The sequence below is a fragment of the Zosterops lateralis genome, assembly GCF_965231275.1.
Source record: "Zosterops lateralis genome assembly, chromosome: 31".
In the NCBI taxonomy this organism is placed as follows: domain Eukaryota; kingdom Metazoa; phylum Chordata; class Aves; order Passeriformes; family Zosteropidae; genus Zosterops; species Zosterops lateralis.
In genome coordinates, this window is record NC_139791.1 from 446,820 (window position 1) to 463,360 (window position 16,541).

The 16,541-nt window shown below is 48.4% G+C and overlaps 1 protein-coding gene across 1 annotated transcript in view; it reads right to left on the bottom strand.

Annotated features, from left to right (window-relative positions):
* Nucleotides 1-1,025: 1,025 nt before the first annotated feature.
* Nucleotides 1,026-16,541, bottom strand: part of MEGF8 (multiple EGF like domains 8) — a 91,950-nt gene continuing 76,434 nt past the window's right edge. Inside the window, exons 36-43 of the mRNA XM_083880782.1 lie at nt 16,007-16,261; nt 15,410-15,735; nt 13,900-14,092; nt 12,935-13,105; nt 12,074-12,204; nt 10,756-10,873; nt 8,632-9,023; nt 1,026-7,512 (exon numbers count right to left, since the gene is read on the bottom strand). Coding sequence (XP_083736908.1) covers nt 5,433-7,512; nt 8,632-9,023; nt 10,756-10,873; nt 12,074-12,204; nt 12,935-13,105; nt 13,900-14,092; nt 15,410-15,735; nt 16,007-16,261 — 3,666 coding nt within the window. The 3' untranslated portion in view covers nt 1,026-5,432. The remainder of the gene's footprint in view (nt 7,513-8,631; nt 9,024-10,755; nt 10,874-12,073; nt 12,205-12,934; nt 13,106-13,899; nt 14,093-15,409; nt 15,736-16,006; nt 16,262-16,541) is intronic.

Sequence of the window (16,541 nt, forward strand, 5' to 3'; positions counted from 1 at the left end):
CCCTTCCCTAATTAAGCCCCTTAATTAAGACACCTCCCCTAATTAACCCCACTAATTAACCCCCATAATTAAATCCCTCTAATTAACTCCTTAATTAAATCCCTTCCATTAATTAACCCCATAATTAAATCCCCCTAATTAACCCCCATAATTAAAGCCCCCTAATTAACCCCATAATTAAATCCCTCTAATTAACCCCCTAATTAAAGCCCCCTAATTAACCCCATAATTAAATCCCTTCCCTTAATTAACCCCCATAATTAAATCCCTCTAATTAACTCCTTAATTAAATCCCTTCCATTAATTAACCCCATAATTAAATCCCTTCCCTTAATTAACCCCATAATTAAATCCCCCTAATTACCCCCATAATTAAATCCCTCTAATTAACCCCCTAATTAAAGCCCCCTAATTAACCCCATAATTAAATCCCTTCCCTTAATAAACCCCCATAATTAAATCCCCTTAATTAACTCCTTAATTAAATTCCTTCCCTTAATTAATCCCCATAATTAAATCCCCCTAATTAACCCTCCATAATTAAATCCTTTTCCCTTAATTAACCCCCATAATTAAGTCCCTTCCCTTAATTAACCCCCCCCTAATTAAAGCCCAAATTTGGGATTTTTCACCCCAAAATTTTCCCCAAAAATTCCCCAAAATTTCCCCCCAAAAATTCCCCAAATTTTCCCCAAAAATTCCCCAAATTTTCCCAAATTTTTCCCCAAAATTTCCCCAAAAAATCCCAAAATTTTCCCAAATTTTTCCCCAAAATTCCCCAAAGATTTCCCCAAATTTTCCCCAAAATTTCCCCAAAATTTTCCTCAAACTTTCCCCAAATTTTCCTCAAAAATTCCCCAAATTTTCCCCAAAAAATCCCAAAATTTTCCCAAATTTTCCCCAAAATTTCCCCAAAAAAATCCCCAAATTTTCCCAAATTTTCCCCAAAAAATCCCAAATTTTCCCCAAAAAATCCCCAAAATTTCCCCAAAATTTCCCCAAAATTTCCCCAAAAATCCCCAAAAATTTTCCCAAAATTTTCCCCAAAATTTCCCCAAATTTTCCCAAATTTTCCCCAAATTTTCCCCAAATTTTCCCCAAATTTCCCCCAGATTTTTCCCAAAATTCCCCAAATTTTCCCCAAATTTTCCCCAAAATAAAGATTTGGAGACTCCGCCCCGATTTCTTTGTGTGTTTTATTTTTTTTGCGCCAAAATTGACCCAAAATTGTCCCAAAACTTGTCTAAAAATATCCCAAAATTATCCCAAAATTGTCCCAAAATTATCCCAAAACTTGTCCAAAAAAATCCCAAAATTATCCCAAAATTTGGCAAAAAATATCCAAAAAAATCCCAAAACTCTTTCAAAAAAAATTCCCAAAATTATCCTAAATTTTGTCCAAAAATATCCCAAAATTATCCCCAAATTATCCCCAAAAAATCCCAAAATTATCCCAAAATTTGTCCAAAAATACCCCAAAATTGTCCCCAAATTATCCCAAAAAAACTCCATTTAAAAAAATCCCAAAAAATCGCAATAAAATTCCAATAAAATCCCCCAAAAAATCACAATAAAATCCCCCAAAAAATCCCAAAAAATCTCCCCCAAAATCCCCAATAAAATCTCAAAAAAATCCCCCAAAAATCCCAAGAAAATCTCCCAAAAATCCCCAAAAAATCCCAATAAAATCACTAAAAAATCCCCCAAAAAACCCCAGTAAATCCCAAATAAATCCCAAAAAATGCCCCAAAAAATCCTCAAAAAATCCCAAAAAAATCCCAAAAAAATCCCCCCAAAAATAGTGAAAAAATCCCCCAAAAATCGCAGTAAAGTCCCAAAAAAATCCCAATAAAATCCCAAAAAATGCTTAAAAATCCCAATAAAATACCAAAAAAACCCTCAAAAAATCACTAAAAAATCCAAATAAAACCCCCCAAAAATCTCAATTAAATCCCCAAAAAATCCCTTAAAAATCCCAAAAAAATCCCCAAAAATCCTCCCAAAAATCCTCGAAAAATCCCTTAAAAATCCCAATAAAATCCCTTAAAAATCACTAAAAAATCACCAAAAAATCCCCAAAAAATCACCAAAAATCCATTTTTTTTCCTTTTTTCTCCATTATTTTTTTATTATATTTACAACCCCATTGAGGTCAACTCCACCCCTCCCCCCGGTGCCCCTCCCCCCTTCCTCCCTTGGGCCCCTCCCCCCATTTCGGGCATCCTGAGTGTGACCCGGGCCCCGCCCCCAACTGGGGATTAAAAATCACTAAAAAATACCAATAAAATCCCCCCAAAAATCACCACAAAATCCAAAAAAAAATCCCCCAAAAATAGTGAAAAAATCCCCCAAAAATCACAATAAAATCCCAAAAAAATCCCCCAAAAATCGTGAAAAATTCTCAATAAAATCCCCAAAAAATCTCAATAAAATCCCCCAAAAAATCCCCAAAAAATCCCCCAAAAATCCCAATAAAATCCCAAAAAAATCCCCAAAAATCCCAATAAAATCCCCCAAAATTCACTAAAAAATCACAATAAAAATCCTCCAAAAATACAAAAAAAATCCCAAAAAATCCCAAAAAATCCCCAAAAAATCCCAAAAAAATCCAAAAAAATCCCCAAAAATCCCCAAAAAATCCCAATAAAATCCCAAAAAAATCCCCCCAAAAATCCCCATAAAATCAAAAAAAAAATCCCCAAAAATCCCAATAAAATCCCCCAAAAAATCCCAAAAAAATCCCAATTAAATCCTAAAAAATTCCCCCAAAATCACAAAAAAATCCCAATAAAATCCCCAAAAAAACCCCCAAAAATCCCAATAAAATCCCTTAAAAATCCCAATAAAATCTCTTAAAAATCACAATAAAACCCCTTAAAAATCACTAAAAAATCACAAAAAAATCACAAAAAAATCACCAAAAATCCAATTTTTTTCCGGTTTTCTTTATTATATTTACAACCCCATTGAGGTCAACTCCACCCCTCCCCCCATCGCCCCTCCCCCCTTCCTCCCTTGGGCCCCTCCCCCCATTTCGGGCATCCTCAGTGTGACCCGGGCCCCGCCCCCAACTGGGGATTAAAAATTCACTAAAAAATCCCAATAAAATCCCCTCAAAAATCCCCAAAAAAATCCCCCCAAAATAGTGAAAAAATAGCAATAAAATCACCATAAAATCCTCAAAAAAATCCCCCCAAAATCGTGAAAAAATCTCAATAAAATCCCCAAAAAATCTCAATAAAATCCCCAAAAAATCTCAATAAAACAATGAAAAAAATCACAATAAAATTCCTAAAAAATCCCCCAAAAAATCCCCAAAAAATCCCAATAAAATCCCCCCAAAATTCGCTAAAAAAATCCCAATAAAATCCCAATAAAACCCCTTAAAAATCACTAAAAAATCGCCAAAAAAATCACAAAAAATTCAATTTTTTTCGGATTTTCTCCATTTTTTTTTTTGATTTTTTATTATATTTACAACCCCATTGAGGTCAACTCCACCCCTCCCCCCGGTGCCCCTCCCCCCTTCCTCCCTTGGGCCCCTCCCCCCATTTCGGGCATCCTGTGACCCGGGCCCCGCCCCCAACTGGGGATTAAAAAATCACTAAAAAATCCCAATAAAATCCCCTCAAAAATCCCAATAAAATCCCCCTAAAAATCCCCAAATAATCCCAAAAAATCGCAATAAAATCCCCCCAAAATTGTGAAAAATCCCAAAAAAATTCCCCAAAAAATCCCCCCAAAAATCCCAATAAAATCCCCCCAAAAAATCTTAAAAAAATCACAATAAAATCCCCAAAAAATCCCAATAAAATCCAAAAAAATTCCCCAAAAAAACCCAATAAAATCCCAAAAAAAATCCCCAAAAAATCCCAATTAAATAAAAAAAAATTCCCCAAAAAACCCCAATTAAAGCCCAAAAAATCCCCGAAAAATCAATAAAAAAATCCAATTAAAATCCCAAAAAAATCCCAATAAAATCCTCAAAAAATCCCTTAAAAATCACAATAAAACCCCTTAAAATCACTAAAAAAATCACCAAAAATCCAATTTTTTTCCGGTTTTCTTTATTATATTTACAGTCCCATTGAGGTGAGCTCCACCCCTCCCCCCGGTGCCCCTCCCCCCTTCCTCCCTTGGGCCCCTCCCCCCATTTCGGGCATCCTGAGTGTGACCCGGGCCCCGCCCCCAACTGGGGATTAAAAATCACTAAAAAATCCCAATAAAATCCCCTCAAAAATCCCAAAAAAAATCCCCCCAAAATAGTGAAAAAATAGCAATAAAATCACAATAAAATCCTCAAAAAAATCCCCCCAAAATAGTGAAAAAATCTCAATAAAATCCCCCAAAAAATCTCAATAAAATCCCCAAAAAATCTCAATAAAACAATGAAAAAAATCACAATAAAATTCCTAAAAAATCCCCCAAAAAATCCCCAAAAAATCCCAATAAAATTCCCCCAAAATTCGCTAAAATACCCCAATAAACCCCCGAAAAATCCCAAAAAATCCCCAAAAAATCCCAAAAAAATCCCAAAAAAATCCCAATAAAATCCCCAAAAAATCCCAATAAAATCCCAATAAAATCCCCCCAAAATTCGCTAAAAAATCCCAATAAAATCCCTTAAAAATCACTAAAAAATCACCAAAAAAATCATAAAAAATTCAATTTTTTTCGGATTTTCTCCTTTTTTTTTTTTTTATTTTTCATTATATTTACAACCCCATTGAGGTCAGCTCCACCCCTCCCCCCGGTGCCCCTCCCCCCTTCCTCCCTTGTGCCCCTCCCCCCATTTCGGGCATCCTCAGTGTGACCCGGGCCCCGCCCCCAACTGGGGATTAAAAATTCACTAAAAAATCCCAATAAAATCCCCTCAAAAATCCCAAAAAAAATCCCCCCAAAATAGTGAAAAAATCTCAATAAAATCACAATAAAATCCTCAAAAAAATCCCCCCAAAATAGTGAAAAAATCTCAATAAAATCACAATAAAATCCTCAAAAAATCCCCCCAAAATCGTGAAAAAATCTCAATAAAATCCCCAAAAAATCTCAATAAAATCCCCAAAAAAATCTCAATAAAACAATGAAAAAAATCACAATAAAATTCCTTTAAAAATCCCCCAAAAAATCCCAAAAAAATCCCAATAAAATCCCCCAAAAATCCCAATAAAATCCCTTAAAAATTACGAAAAAACCCCAATAAAATCCCAAAAAAATCCCCCAAAAATCCCAATAAAATTCCAAAACTACCCCCTAAAAATCACTAAAAAATCCCAATAAAATCCCCCCAAAATTGCTAAAAAATCCCCAAAAAAATCCCCAAAAAAATCCCAATAAAATCCCTTAAAATTCCCAAAAAAATCCCTTAAAAAATCACCAAAAATCCATTTTTTCATCTTTTTTTCCCATTTTTTTTTTATTTTTCATTATATTTACAGTCCCATTGACGTCAACTCCACCCCTCCCCCCGGTGCCCCTCCCCCCTTCCTCCCTTGTGCCCCTCCCCCCATTTCGGGCATCCTGAGTGTGACCAGGGCCGAGCCCAGGGCGGCTCTGGGGGGTCCCCCGGGCCCTCCGGGCAACTGAATCAGCAAAGTGGCCACCGCGGCCACCCCGTCCTCGGTGGGCTCCAGGGTCACCGGCGCCGCCCCCAGACCCAATTTCGGGCCCCCCACCCCAAATTTGGACATTTTGGGGGGTCCCGAGTGAAATTTGGGAGGATTTTTAGGGGTCGGGCGAGGAATTTGGTGGCCAAAATTGAGATTTTGGGGGTCCAAAGGTGGATTTTGGTGGCCAAAATTATAATTTTGGGGGTCTTGAGGTGGGTTTTGGTGGCCAAAAATGGGGTTTTGGGGGTCCAAAGGTGGGTTTTGAGGGTTCCAAGGAGGGGGGTGGGAATTTTGGTGGCCCAGGGAAGGATTTTGGTGGCCCAGGTGGGAATTTGGAGCCTCCGAAGGGGAATTTTGGCTCCCGGCTTTGACCTTTTCGTTGCCCGACCCCAAATTTTGGTGGCCAGACCCCAAATCTTGGTAGCCAACCCCCTTATTTTGGTTGCCCAACCCCGAATTTTGGTAGCCACACCCCAAATTTTGGTAGCCACACCCCAAATTTTGATTGCCCGACCCCAAATTCCCTTCCCCGGGTGCCAAATCTTGGTAGCCCGACCCCTTATTTTGGTAGCCAGACCCCAAATTTTGATTCCCAGACCCCAAACTTTTATCACCAGACCCCAAATTTTGGTAGCCAGGCCCCAAATTCTGCTTGCCCGACCCCAAATCTTGGTAGCCACACCCTTTACTTTGGTAGCCACCCCCCAAATCTTGGTAGCCACACCCTTTACTTTGGTAGCCACTCCCCAAATTTTGCTTCCCTGACCCCAAATCTTGACTCCCCGACCCCAAATCTCGGTAGCCGCACCCTTTACTTTGGTAGCCACCCCCCAAATCTTGGTAGCCACATCCTTTACTTTGGTAGCCAAGGCCCAAATCTTGACCCCCAGACCCCAAATCCCCTTCCCCTTGCCCCGACACCCCCTTGAGGCTCTGGCCGCCCCTTTGGTAGCCCGGGGGTCGCGTTTGGTAGCCCGGGCAGTGCTGGAAACACACGGTGACCCTGGCGAAAGGCCGGGCCGCCATCTTGGACATCTCCTGGCGGTGCCGGCGCCGCTCGTGCCGCGCGTCCAGGCCTTGCTTGGCCTTCCACAACAACACGCAAACCGCCAGGAAGAGGAAAAAACAGGAGAAAAACACCGAGAAAAAGACGAAGAGGTCGATGTGCGCCTGGTCCTGGCGGAAAAAAAGGAGGCCCTGGGACGGTTCGGGGCCACCAAGAACCAGGAGATAAAAGCGGGTGGATTTTAAAGGGTGGCCCGAGTGGGGGTAGGTGAGGACGAGGCGGTCCCGGACCCCCCGGACCACCAGGGCGGGCACGGGGTGGCCGATGGTCAGGTAAGTGACCAGGCCGTGGGCTCGCTCCTCGCGCAGCCGGGGGGGGCCCGGGGAGGGCTGGGGAGGGCCGGGGGAGGAGGTTTGGCTACTGGAAACCGTCTGGTGGCCACCGAAACTGGTTTGGCCGGTGAAAGAGGTTTGGTGGCCGATAAAACCAGTTTGGCCAGTGAAAGAGGTTTGGGCACTGAAATGGGGGCCGGAAATCCTGGGGTCGTCGGCTTGGCCAGTGAAATCAGTTTGGCCACTGAAACTGGTTTGGTGGCCACCAAAACTGGTTTGGCCAGTGAAACCAGTTTGGTGGCCACTAAAAGCGGTTTGGTGGCCACTGAAAGCAGTTTGGCCATTGAAATGGGCTCCTGAAGCTCTGGGGTCATCGGCTTGACCAGTGAAACCAGAATGACCAGTTTGGCCACTGAAACCGGTTTGGTGGCCACCAAAAGAGGTTTGGCCAGTGAAAGAGGTTTGGTGGCCACTGAAAGCGGTTTGGGCGCTGAAATGGGCTCCTGAAGCTCTGGGGTCATCGGCTTGACCAGTATGACCAGTATGACCAGTTTGGCTACTGAAACTGGTTTGGTGGCCACCAAAAGAGGTTTGGCCAGTGAAACCAGTTTGGTGGCCAATAAAACCAGTTTGGCCACTGAAATGAGCTCCTGAAGGTCTGGGGTCATCGGCTTGACCAGTATGACCAGTGTGACCAGTGTGACCAGTAAAACCAGTTTGGCCACCGGGGTGGGCTCCTGGACCACCAAAAGCTCTGGGGTCATCGGCTTGACCACTGAAACCAGTGTGACCAGTATGACCAGTGAAACCAGTTTGGCCACTGAAATGGGCTCCAGGACCACCAAAAGCTCTGGGGTCACCAGTGTGACCAGTGTGACCAGTGTGATCACCTCTGGGACCTCTGGGGTCACCAGTGTGACCAGTTTGACCAGTAAAACCAGTTTGGCCACTGAAATGGGCTCCTGGACCACCAAAAGCTCTGGGGTCACCAGTCAGCCCAGTGGGACCAGTGGGACCAGTGTGACCACCAAAGGTGTCACCACCAGTGCCACCAGTGCCAAAGGTCCCAGTGCCAGTCCAAGAAGTCCCAAAAGTGCCACCACCACCAGTTCCTGTCCCCAAGGTGCCACCACCTCCTCCTTGGGCCCCAAATGTCCCCAAAATGCCACCACCAGTTCCTGTCCCTTCACCACTCCCCAAAGCCCTGAAGGTGCCACCACCTTGACCTCCGAATGTCCCCAAGGTGCCACCAGCACCACCTTGACCTCCAAAGGTGCCACCACCAGTCCCAAAGGTGTCACTGCCACTTCCTGAAGTCCTGAAAGTGCCACCACTTTGACTCCCAAATGTCCCCAAGGTGCCACCACCAGTCCCTTGACCCCCAAAGGTGCCACCACCACCCCCTTGACCTCCAAATGTCCCCAAGGTGCCACCACCAGTCCCTTGACCCCCAAAGGTGCCACCACCACCCCCTTGACCTCCAAATGTCCCCAAGGTGCCACCACCAGTCCCAAAGGTGCCACCACCTCCTCCTTGACCTCCAAAAGTGCCACCACCAGTCCCTTGACCCCCAAACGTCCCCAAGGTGCCACCACCAGTCCCTTGCCCCCCGAACGTCCCCAAGGTGCCACCACCAGTCCCTTGCCCCCCGAACGTCCCCAAGGTGCCACCACCTCCTCCTTGCCCCCTGAACGTCCCCAAGGTGCCACCACCTCCTCCTTGCCCCCCGAACGTCCCCAAGGTGCCACCGCCCCCGCCGGGCGCCTGCACCCTGACCCGGTGCCACCCGGTGCCGGGCTCGACGTCGACGGCGAAGGTGTCGTAGGAGGTGGCGACGAAGAGGTCGACGACGCCGAAGGTGACGTCCAGCGTGAGGCGGATGTCGACGTTGGTGAACTTGGGCTGGACGGCGAAGGGGACGGAGCGGCCGGGGGGCAGCGGGCGGCGCTGGGGAGGGGGGAAGCAGTGGCTCTGCGAGGAGGGGTCCAGGCAATACTCCTGCTCCACCGACAGCAGGCGGTAGCACTGCTGGCCCCCCACGGGGTGGCCCTGGAAGGAGTCGCGGCATTTGGAGCACTGGGGAAAAAAATAAAAAATAAAAAATTAAAAAAAAAATGGGTGGGGTTAGGGTTTCAGGTGTGCCCAAATTTCCCCCCAATTTTTCCCAAATTTCCCCCCAATTTTTCATAAATTCCCCCCAATTTTTCCCAAATTTCCCCCCAATTTTTCATAAATTTCCCCCAATTTTTCCCAAATTTCCCCCCAGTTTTTCATAAATTTCCCCCAATTTTTCACAAATTTCCCCCCAATTTTTCACAAATTTCCCCCAATTTTTCCCAAATTTCCCCCAATTTTTCCCAAATTTCCCCCCAGTTTTTCATAAATTTCTCCCAATTTTTCCCAAATTTCCCCCAATTTTTCCCAAATTTCCCCCCAATTTTTCACAAATTTCCTCCCAATTTTTCCCAAATTTCCCCCCAATTTTTCATAAATTCCCCCCAATTTTTCCCAAATTTCCCCCCAATTTTTCATAAATTTCTCCCCAATTTTTCACAAATTTCCCCCAATTTTTCATAAATTCCCCCCAATTTTTCCCAAATTTCCCCCCAATTTTTCCCAAATTTCCCCCCAATTTTTCACAAATTTCCCCCAATTTTTCACAAATTTCCCCCAATTTTTCCCAAATTTCCCCCCAATTTTTCCCAAATTTCCCCCCAATTTTTCATAATTTCCCCCCAATTTTTCACAAATTTCCCCCCAATTTTTCCCAAATTTCCTCCAATTTTTCCCAAATTTCCTCCCAATTTTTCCCAAATTTCCCCCAATTTTTCCCAAATTTCCTCCCAATTTTTCCCAAATTTCCCCCCAATTTTTCCCAAATTTCCCCCCAGTTTTTCATAAATTTCCCCCAATTTTTCCCAAATTTCCCCCCAATTTTTCATAAATTTCTCCCAATTTTTCCCAAATTTCCTCCAATTTTTCCCAAATTTCCTCCCAATTTTTCCCAAATTTCCTCCCAATTTTTCCCAAATTTCCCCCAATTTTTCACAAATTTCCCCCCAATTTTTCCCAAATTTCCCCCCAATTTTTCATAAATTCCCCCCAATTTTTCACAAATTTCCCCCAATTTTTCACAAATTTTCACTGATTTTTTTTTTTCCCCCAGTTTTCACTATTTTCCCGCCCCTTTTTAAAAATTTGCGAAGTTTCGTCTTTTTTCCCCCCTCTCTTTTTATCCCGTTTTTTAATTTGATTTTCACCCACGTTTCCCCGTTTTTACCCTGATTTTTCACTGATTTTATCGCCATTTTCCCGCCCTCAGGTGTGTCCCCAGGTGTCCCCAGCTGCTCCCAGGTGTCCCTAGGTGTGTCCAGGTGTGTCCCCAGGTGTCCCAGGTGTCCCCAGGTGTCCCAGGTGTGTCCCCAGGTGTCCCCAGGTGTGTCCCAGGTGTGTCCCAGGTGTCCCCAGGTGTCCCAGGTGTGTCCCAGGTGTGTCCCCAGGTGTGTCCCCAGGTGTCCCAGGTGTGTCCCCAGGTGTCCCCAGGTGTGTCCCAGGTGTGTCCCAGGTGTGTCCCCAGGTGTCCCAGGTGTCCCCGTGTGTCCCAGGTGTGTCCCCAGGTGTCCCAGGTGTCCCCAGGTGCCCCCAGGTGTGTCCCCAGCTGTCCCCAAGTGTCCCCAGCTGTCCCCAGCTCTCCTCAGGTGTCCCCAGGTGTGCCTAGGTGTGCCCAGCTGTCCCCAGCTATCCCCAGGTGTCCCAGGTGTGTCTCCAGGTGTCCCAGGTGTGTCCCCAGGTGTCCCAGGTGTGTCACCTGGTGCCGGTAGCAGTCCCGTCTCTCGGGGCAGGTTCCGCTCTCGGTGTTGTTCTGGCAGGGGCAGCCGGTCCCGTCCAGCTCGTTGCAGGTGTCGGCGTGGCCGTTGCATTGACACCTGGGCCACAGGTGAGCTCACCTGAGACAGGTGAACCCCCCTCCCCACTTTGCCCAAATTTTCCCAAATTTTCCCCAATTTTTCCTGATTTTTCCCAGATTTTTTCCTGATTTTTCCCTGATTTTTTTCCTATTTTTTTCTCATTTTTAACCGATTTTTTCCCCATTTTTTTCTCATTTTTCCCATTTTTTCCTGATTTTCCCCCGATTTTCCCCCCATTTTTTCCAAAATTTTTCCCAATTTTTCCAGCAAATTTCTTGATTTTCCCCCCAATTTTTCCTGATTTTTTCCCCAATTTTTCCCGATTTTTTCCCATTTTTTTCTCATTTTTCTCTGATTTTTCCCCCCAATTTCCCCATTTTTTCCCCAATTTTTTCTCCTTTTTTCCCGATTTTTTCCCATTTTTTTCCTGATTTTTCCCCAATTTTTCCAGATTTTTCCCCCCAATTTTTTCTCCTTTTTTCCTCATTTTTTCCCATTTTTTTTCCCCATTTTTCCCCATTTTTTCCTGATTTTTCCTTAATTTTTTTCTTCGTGTTCTTTTCCATTTTTTTTTTTTTTCCTCTTTTTTATTTCTGGTTTGTCCAGGTGTGCCAAGTTTACCTGGCCCAGGTAACACAGGACTGACCCAATACAGGTACCAAACACACCTGTACAGGTAACACACCTGTACAGGTGACACAGGTGACACCACACCTCTCCCAGGTGTCCCAGGTGACACACCTGGCCCAAGTAACTGACCCAATACGGGTACCAAACACACCTGGCCCAGGTAACACACCTGTACAGGTGATATCACACCTGGCCCAGGTAACTGACCCAATGCGGGTACCAAACACACCTGGCCCAGGTAACACACCTGTACAGGTGACATCACACCTGGCCCAGGTGTCACAGGTGACCCCAGATGACACACCTGGCTCAGGTAACTGACCCAATACAGGCACCAAACACACCTGTACAGGTAACACAGGTGACACCACACCTGTCCCAGGTGTCTCAGGTGTCTCACCTGGCACAGGTGACCCCACAGGTAACACAGGTTCCCCTCACCTGGTGCAGGTGCCGTCCAGCATGAAGAATCCCGGCCGGCAGGTGTCACACCTGTCCCCTCCCTGGCCCACCCAGGTGTCCCAGGTGTCCCAGGTGACCCCACAGGTGACACAGGTGACGACACAGGTGACCCCACAGGTGTCTCACCTGGTGCAGGTGCCGTCCAGCATGAAGAAGCCCGGCCGGCAGGTGTCACACCTGTCCCCCACGCTGTTGTTCTGGCAGTTCACACACACGGCCTGGGCCTCGCTCGGCCCCTCCGACACCCAGGTGTGGATCTGGGCAGGTGAGGGACAGGTGAGTGACCAGGTGTGTCCCAGGTGTGTCCTCAGGTGTCCACAACCTCCCCAGGTGTGCCCCAGGTGAATCCCAGGTGTGCCCCAGGTGAGTCCTCAGGTATCCACAAGCCACCCAGATGTGTCTGTCCCTCCCCAGGTGTGTCTGTCTCTCCCCAGGTGCACCCCAGGTGAGTCCCCAGGTACCCTCAATCCCCCCCAGGTCTCTCCAGGTGTGTCCCAACCATACCCTAGGTGTCCCCAGGTGTCTCCAGGTGCCCCCAGGTGTGTCCTCAGGTGTGTCCCAGGTGTGTCCCAGGTGTGTCCTCAGGTGTGTCCCCAGGTGTGTCCCAGGTGTGTCCCAGGTGTGTCCCCAGGTGTCCCCAGGTGTCCCCAGGTGTGTCCCAGGTGTGTCCCCAGGTGTGTCCCAGGTGTGTCGCCACGTGTGTCCCCAGGTATCCCCAGGTATCCCCAGGTGTCCCAGGTGTCCCAGGTGCTCACCAGGTGCGGCTCCAGGGGGTACCTGAGGGGGTCCCGGTGGTGCCCCTGATCCCCCCAGGTGTGTCCCCAGGTGTCCCAGGTGTCCCCAGGTATCCCCAATCTCCCCCAGGTGTCCCAGGTGTGTCCCCAGGTATCCCCAGCTGTCCCCAGGTGTGTCCCCAGGTGTCCCCAGGTGTGTCCCAGGTGTCCTCAGGTGTGTCCGCAGGTGTCCCCAGGTGTCCCAGGTGCTCACCAGGTGCGGCTCCAGGGGGTACCTGAGGGGGTCCCGCCGGTGTCTCTCCAGCTCCGCGCGGGTCACACAAACGTCGGCGCGGTGGCGGCAAAAGGAGCGGCAGGTGAGGCAGGTGCCCCCCCCCAGGGCCGAGCCCACGAACAGGGGGCGGCACCGCTGGCACTGCGGGCCCTGCGCAGGTGAGGACAGGTGAGCTCAGGTGAGCACAGGTGAGGACAGGTGAGGTCAAAAAGGGAAAAAAAAGTGTGCACAGGTGTGCACAGGTGAGCTCAGGTGAGCACAGAAAGTGAGAAACGTGAATTCAGGTAAGCCCAGGTGTGTCCAGGTGAGTTACAGGTGAGCCCAGGTGTGCCCAGGTGTGTTACAGGTGAGTTACAGGTGAGTTTCAGGTAGTTATAGGTATTTACAGGTGAGTTACAGGTAAGCCTAGGTATGCCCAGGTGTGTTACAGGTGTGCACAGGTAGTTTCAGGTGTGCACAGGTGAGCACAGGTGAGCCCAGATGACTCCAAGGGATCCCAGGTGAGCTCAGGTGTGTTAAAGATGTGCCCAGATGAGCCCAGGTAAGCTCAGGTGTGCCCAGGTATTACAGACAAGTTACAGGTGAGTTCACCTGGGCACACCTGGGCACACCTGAACGCACCTGGATATCCCAAAATCCCCTCCCACACCTGTCCCATCCCCTCAGGATTCCACGTCACCTCACCTGGAGCCCAGGTAACCCCACCTGGAGCCCAGGTAACCCCACCTGGGCACACCTGGATACACCTGGGCACACCTGGATGTCCCAAAATCCCCTCCCACACCTGTCCCATCCCCTCAGGATCCCACGTCACCTCACCTGGAGCCCAAGTAACCCCACCTGGAGCCCAGGTAACCCCAGCAGGACACACCTGGAGCCCAGGTCACCCCACCTGGAGCCCAGGTAACCCCAGCAGGACACAGCTGGTGGCCAGGTGAGCTCACCTGCGTGTTGTTCATACACCTGAGGCAGGTGTCGGTGGCGCCGGGGCCGGCGCAGTCGCTGTGCCCGTTGCAGGTGCAGGGCGTGGCGCAGTCGACGCCCACGAAGCCGAAGTTGCAGCTGCACCTGTCGGGCTCCAGGCAGGTGCCGTTGGCGCAGCCCTGGCGGCAAACGGGGCGGCACTCACCTGTGCGGCTGAGAGACACACCTGGGTTACCTGGGGAACACCTGGGACACACCTGAGATAGCCCTGATGCACCTGAGATACACCTGAGATACACCTGAGTTACCTGGGGGTCACCTGTGCGGCTGGGAGAGACACACCTGGGTGAGCTCAGGTACACCTGAGATAGCCCTGACACACCTGAGATAGACCTGACACACCTGGGACACACCTGAGATAACCTGGACACACCTAAGATACACCTGAGATACACCTGGGATAGTCCTGACACACCTGAGATACACCTGGGATACACCTGACACACCTGAGATACGCCTGAGTTACCTGGGAGGTACCTGAGAGACACCTGGGACAGCCCTGACACACCTGAGACACACCTGAGATACACCTGAGATACACCTGAGATACACCTGGGATAGCCCTGACACACCTGAGATACACCTGAGATACACCTGAGATACACCTGAGATACCCCTGAGATACCCCTGAGATACACCTGAGATACACCTGAGATACACCTGGGATAGCCCTGACACACCTGAGATACACCTGGGATAGCCCTGACACACCTGAGATACCCCTGAGATACACCTGAGATACACCTGAGATACACCTGGGATAGCCCTGACACACCTGAGATACACCTGGGATAGCCCTGACACACCTGAGATACCCCTGAGATACACCTGAGATACACCTGAGATACACCTGGGATAGCCCTGACACACCTGAGATACACCTGGGATAGCCCTGACACACCTGAGATACCCCTGAGATACACCTGAGATACACCTGAGATACACCTGGGATAGCCCTGACACACCTGAGATACACCTGGGATAGCCCTGACACACCTGAGACACGCCTGAGATAGCCCTGAGTTACCTGGGGGTCACCTGTGCGGCTGGGAGAGACACACCTGGGTTACCTGGGATAGCCCTGACTCACCTGAGATACCCCTGAGATACACCTGAGATACACCTGAGATACACCTGAAATGGCCCTGACACACACCTGCCCTGCCCAGGTGTGTCTCACCTGTCAGGTGTGTCCCTGCCCTGCCCAGGTGTGTCTCACCTGTCAGGTGTGTATCCAGCCCGGCAGGTGCAGGTGAACCCCTCAGGTAGGTCCTGGCACACCTGGCTGGGGCCGCAGGTGTGTCCCTGCCCTGCCCAGGTGTGTCCCTGCCCTGCCCAGGTGTGTCTCACCTGTCAGGTGTGTCCCTGCCCTGCCCAGGTGTGTCTCACCTGTCAGGTGTGTCCCTGTCCTCCCCAGGTGTGTCCCTGCCCTGCCCAGGTGTGTCCCTGTCCTCCCCAGGTGTGTCTCACCTGTCAGGTGTGTAGCCGGCCCGGCAGGTGCAGGTGAAGCCCTCAGGTAGGTCCTGGCACACCTGGCTGGGGCCGCAGGTGTGGTGTCCGTTCTCACACTCGTCCTCGGGGGGGCACCTGAGAAAAGCCCAAATCCCGCCGGCCCCGCAGGCCTGGGACACACCTGGGACAGGTAAATCAGGAAGTGAGGTTGGAATGGTCCCAAAATTCCCAAAAATTCCCCCAAAATTCCCCAAAAATTCACCAAAAAACCCCCCAAAAATTCTCCAAAAAATCCCAAAAATTCTCAAAAAAATTCCTAAAAATTCTGCAAAAAATTCCCTAAAAATTCACCAAAAAAATCCATAAAAATTCCAAAAAAAATTGAAAAAAATTCCTCAAAAAAATCCCAAAAATTCCCCAAAAAATTCAAAAAAATTCCCCAAAAAAAAATCCCAAAAAAAAATTCACCAAAAAATCCCCAAAAAATCCCCAAAAAATCCCCCAAAAATTCAAAAAAATTCCCAAAAAATCCCCCAAATCCCCACCAAAAAAATCCCAAAAAATTCCCAACAATTCCCAATATTCCAAATATAATTTCTCACCGTTTTTGGGTGCTGTGATCCCCCCCTGGAGGCAGGTTCCCCCTCCGTTCTGCCCCTCCCGGGCGCACCAGCCGCACTGGGGTTTCTCCAGGCACTTGGAGCACTGCGAGGCCTCGGCACATTCGGGGGGGGGGCAGCGATCCGGGGGGGGGGAGGGGAGGGGGGCGGCCCCTCCCCCACCCCCTGGACCAGCCCCTCCCCCACCCCGCAGGAGGCGCCCGCAGCTCCCGGCCAGGCAACGCAGGGGGGCGAAGCTGGGGCTCAGGCACTGGCAAAGAAAGGGTTAAAAACATCAAAATTAGCAAGAATTAACCCAAAAATATGGAAAAATCCACCCCAAAAAATCCCGGGTTCGTAGAGCCCAAAATTGCCCAAATTGACCCCAAAAACCCTTTAAAAATTAAGATTAAAGACACCAAAATATCCCCAAATTACCCCAAAATATCCCCAAATTACCCCAAAATATGGAAAAATCCAACCCAAAAAACCTCCAGATTTGTAGAGTCCCAAAAAATCCCCAAAAAAGCCCCAAAAAAATCCCCAAAAAA